At 43.6% G+C, this 5,163-nt stretch overlaps 1 protein-coding gene across 1 annotated transcript in view; it reads right to left on the bottom strand.

The window, feature by feature from the left end:
* Positions 1 to 769: 769 nt before the first annotated feature.
* The window catches only part of MALL (mal, T cell differentiation protein like), an 18,532-nt gene continuing 14,138 nt past the window's right edge, over positions 770 to 5,163 (bottom strand). Inside the window, exons 2-4 of the mRNA XM_024202578.1 lie at positions 3,400 to 3,567; positions 1,554 to 1,691; positions 770 to 832 (exon numbers count right to left, since the gene is read on the bottom strand). Of these exons, the coding sequence (XP_024058346.1) occupies positions 770 to 832; positions 1,554 to 1,691; positions 3,400 to 3,567 (369 nt within the window). The remainder of the gene's footprint in view (positions 833 to 1,553; positions 1,692 to 3,399; positions 3,568 to 5,163) is intronic.

The following is a 5,163-nucleotide window of genomic DNA, read 5'->3' as shown; positions in this document are numbered from 1 at the left end:
AATTAGAGCTTCATAAAACAAGACTCTCACGTTGCTCTCTGACCATGCAGTGAAGTCCTGGCCCCATTGACATCACTGGGAGCTCGGCCATTGACGTCAGGACTTCACCGCATAGGCGTAAATGGGACTGAAGTGGTGTACAGCGCTGGTGCTGGCGCTCTGCACAAGGATGGATTTCAGCACGTGGAGCAGGTGCTGGAAATGGGGCCAGCTAGTCACGGAGGTGAGGGGCGTTTCACTACACAAGCGGCAGGAGATGTGTGAACTAGCTCAGAGGAACCGTAGTTCTAATCAGACCGGAACAAGTCGATAGAGAAACGTAACGAAAAGAACAATACACAACAAAGCAGCTGCCATAAGAAAACAAAGAGACCTTTATATTTTCCAATAAGTTAGTTCATGCAACCCCTACCACAAGCATATGCGACCATACAGCCAGGGAGCCTTTGGACACGACCAAAAGCTGAGACATTGGGATACGTGGGGACGAGAAGATGTCTATATTCTGCATAGGACTACTTGAACAAGCTTCCCTCCAAACGATACTGCTTTCAGACAGAAAATACACAATACTCTATAAAAATTAAGATTTACAGATTTATAAAACAAATAGCTTTTAAAATTAAAATGAAGCAGACCCAGTCTCCAGATGACCTACATTTACACTGACTTATGTTCTTAATCCAATTAAATCATTGTTTTAGGTACACAAAGTCCGGGTGTCCCTGCTGCGTGTCTGTCACCCCGTTTCTCTCTTTGACAGCAGTCTTCAGTGGTAGTAGATGCTGAAGGCATGTAAAATATACAGCAGAGCCGTGATAAAAGCAAAGAACTGAAAGGAAAAATGGAAAGAACGTTACTAGGCAATGAAATTACTCTACCGATTTCAGCCTTGTGTTAATCTATGTCCTTAGTGACCCCTCCAATGTCCTTTCTTCAATGGATTTTGTGTCCTTAAAATGATCCTGCCAATCTATTAATGAATAAACTCTCAAACTCAAACCGTGGGAAAGCTCCAGAACAGAGCTGACTGGAAATCGGAATTTTCTGTCTTTCCCGTCCCCAGTTGTGAGGAAAAGGCAAAATATCAAAATTTTTCATGGACCTAAAAGTTACAAAAAAATTCAATTCAGAAATGTTGAAACGTTTTTGTTTTGTATCCGCCTGAGCCGCCACAGTGCCTCATGGGAGTTGTAGTTTGGGTGCTTTGTGCCCCAACTGTCCTATGGCTGGATGACATTTCCCATGGTAAACTGTGGCCATAGGATCCTAGGATACTAACTACAACTCCCATCAAGCACCACGGCAGCTCAGGCAGACTCAGATTAAATGTCACTCTGACATGAAACTAAGTGGTTCAGTTCAGTTTGACAAGCCAAACTGCTTCGATTTGGGATGACCTACCTGACCTGAAATATTTGGCTTTGATTTTTCCAACAAAAAAACCCTGAAAAAATTTCAGCAATGATGAAACTTTCCCATGGAAATTACACAGGAAATAGAGGTGCCTACAAGAAACTGTGGCTAATCAATACTCTAAATATGCAACTTACTGAGGCAGCGACATTGATTTGATAGTAACGAGGAATATATTGTACAAGCACTTCAGTCTCAGAGCGGATTGTTGCATTAGCTTGTAAGACCGCCGCGCTCATATAGAAAATTGCAGTGGCTCCATGATACATACTATCCTGCAAAACAAGAGACAAAAGAGGAAGGTTTGTGATGTTGAAATACACATTCACAGTGCAGGTACCTCCTCCTCACTTACAGGACAGTTGTACTTTCCAGCTCAACAGCATAGCTATGGTCCTTCAGCTGTCCGATGTCGGCTTTTCAGTTCTGCAAAAGTGGGAAGGATGATGCCTGCATGACTCAAAAACATCTGGAACAATTTTTCTCAAATGTTCCACAGCAACTAAATCTTCTTTGGGCTGGGACCAGGCATGTGACAGTCAAGCCCAAGAGGAAACATTTTGCAAGTCACAAGCAACTTAAAAGAGTTGGTTTAGCATGAAAGTGTCTTCCCAGGCTTGCAGTCAGTGATGCTACACCATTAATAGAAGCAAAAGAGTACATTAATGGCTCGTTAAGTTTTCACAGTTAATAATCACAAAAAAGATAGAAAAAGGCCAAGTTAAGGTTCAACAGCATCATTAACTCACCTGTATATTTTATTGTATATGTTAACTAGACATCTGCTTATATGCCCTAATCATCTCTACATGCTCTCAGACAATGAAATTACCCTCAGAACATCCCTGTAAGGCAGGAAAGTATTGTTAAGCCAATTGAGAGATGGGGAGCAGAGAGACATACACCAGCTCACCAAGGAACTCTATAGCAGAGCCAGGAATTGAACCCAGTTTTCTTGATCTCGTGCCTTAATCAGACACCACCAACTTTCCCCTCGAGTGTAGTGTTTCAAAAGGCAACATGTTATCTAGCAGGAAACAAGAATGGAAAATGCTGCATATGTTCAATGTAGCTGAGGTGTTGCTGCTGTAAGTGTAGATTCTGCATGTCCAACTCAAGGTAAGCAGAATCGTTGGGGCATTGCGAGTTCCTACCGTTTCTGCTGCTCTGGTTTGGGCACAGAGGGAGGTTTTTGCAAGACTGGCTTAGCAGAGCCCTTACATTGGGATGGCTCATTTCTGCAACAGTGGAAGAATGAAACTTTCTTTTAAGCAGCAGCTTAGAATCTGCAGACAAATGCGACCAACCTAGCAAAGGCTCTGAAATCACAGAGCCCAGGCGACTGTTCTATTAGCACCTCAGAGCCCCAGTCTTGTCACACCGCTGTCTTCAGCTGCTTTTGCGCTAGCCCTGCTCAAAAGGACACGGCTAGAGCTTTTGTGTTATTTTCTTTTCTCCTTTCTCTCTCCCATAACTTAAAAATGACAAAAGAGGTTTTCTCCAAACTCGGGGGGAAAAATCACCCCATTTCAGCCCAAATGATAAGCCATGAGCATGTGAAAGTAGATTATAATGAAAACTCTTTTGTAGCCTTAAGTACACCGGGGCGCCTCGCACCCCTATTATTAACCAACTGGTTTTGTAGCTACAAAGGAAGTACCAAGAGGTTTGAACCAAACACCAGAAGGTTCAGGTGGCCCTGCAGCTAACCTTATTTTCTATATTCCAGTTGAATTGCATCAGTTTCACATGCAATGTTAGAAGAAATGTCAGAAGAACCAGTGAGAACATTGCAGAATGACCTGGGATGATTCCATCTGCCGGACCCTTCGTGTGAAAAGATCAGAAAGTGCAGAACACATGGAAAGTCAATTCTGAAGTCAACTTTCTGCTTGAGAGGCGAGATCTGAAGCTGAAAGAGTCACAGGAATGAGAAGAGCCAACACCGGCAGCAACACCCGGAATAAGTGAGTGTGTTCTTACCACTACTTTCCACGAGTCACTGTTTCTGTGAAATCCAAACAGGTAACACAACAGGAACATCAGCGAGAAGATAAATGAACTCAGTGAGACGTACATAACCCATCCCTGCAGCATAGGGAAATACACTGTGGTGGCAGCTACGAGGATCCAGACCCAGCATCCAAATATCTGCCAAAAACAAACGAGAAACCCAATGAACTCCATTGAGTCAATTTTGCTCTTGTTCATACATTGCACTTCTCATCGTCCCTAGCTTGGTTGTCTCAATATTAAGAGACAATACACCAGGCCCACCAGCTCTGCACTCATTATTGTTAGTATGATAGCAATGACTAGAGCCTCACTGGTGTCTAGGCCCAATTGTGTTGGGTACTGTAGAGACAGCTGGTAAATTATAGTCCCTGCTCCAAAAAGCGTATCGCCTGTGAGTACTGCCTGGGAGAGGAGTATTGGAATGGCCCCACCCAGAGGAGCCATGATAAAGCCACACCCAGTGAGTCCCGCACCCCATGAGTATGGACTACATTCTTTGTTCCTGATTGCATCAAGCCCAGTAAGAGATGACCCAACTCTTCAACCAAAACTCAAACTGAGATTTTTTTTCCCCCACACAACGCACAGTCAACCCGTGGAACTCCTTGCCAGAGGATGTTGTGAAGGCCAAGACTATAACAGGGTTCAAAAAAGAACTAGAGAAATTCACGGTGGATAGGTCCATCAATGGCTATTAGCCAGGATGGGCAGGGATGGTGTCCCTAGCCTCTGTTTGCCAGAAGTTGGGAATGGGTGACAGGGGATGGATCACTGGATGATTACCTGTTCTGTTCATTCCCTCTGGGGCACCTGGCATTGGCCACTGTTGGAAGACAGGATACTGGGCTAGATGGACCTTTGGTCTGACTCAGTATGGCTATTCTTATTTTCTTATGGGATGTCTTCCTAAAAGATACATTCTAATTCAGCTACAAGTTATTGGACTCAATAGTGTTCACTTATATAGCAGAGCAGAATAATTATCTCTACCGCAGGAATCACTGGGTGAGATTCTCTGACATACAATATGCAGTGATCAGAGTAGATGGTCACATTGGTCCCTTCTGGCCTTAAAAAGCTATGACTCTATGAAAAAGCAGACATGATCCTTTTTCAACATCCAAATCTTGTTTGGTTAACTTTAAAATGATGACTTGCCAGTTTCATGTCTCTTTTCGCTTCTAGCCAGGATCAAATGTGGATGGGCTGAAGTACCAAGGAAAAGGCACAAGAACATTCTGACCAGAAGCATCAGCAATCTCACAAGCAATCAGTTCTCCACAAGGGTTCCAGCATAATTTGGCAGAGTCAAGAGGTTTGGATAAGCTCTAGTGTCTTTTGGATCTTTACCCCAGCTGGGTCCTCTGCAATTCATCATTGGTGTATGCTACTCTGTGATCCAAATTCAGCCTGTCAGATTTCTGAAAAATCCTTGCCAAACTCACAACATGAATGCAAGGAATTTCTCAAGTGAAAAACAGTAGGAGATCTATAATGTCTGCGGAGCAAGAGGAGGAATGGGAACACAGTCATAAAATACCAGGCACCGGCATATACTGCAGAGCACAAATTTGGAAAGGTTCCTTCCTATGCTACTTTTCCTGGCTGATATCATGCAGCCGGTATATCCCGGTGAGAGACTGTGGAGAGGGATTTTATTAAGGGGGAAGGGAGCAAATGCCATGTAGAAACGCGGATGAAATTCATACCAAAGTACAAATGGTATTTCCA

The sequence above is a fragment of the Terrapene carolina genome, unplaced genomic scaffold, assembly GCF_002925995.2.
Source record: "Terrapene carolina triunguis isolate 2854851 unplaced genomic scaffold, T_m_triunguis-2.0 Scaffold132, whole genome shotgun sequence".
In the NCBI taxonomy this organism is placed as follows: domain Eukaryota; kingdom Metazoa; phylum Chordata; order Testudines; family Emydidae; genus Terrapene; species Terrapene triunguis.
This window is presented reverse-complemented; position numbering and strand designations above follow the sequence as displayed.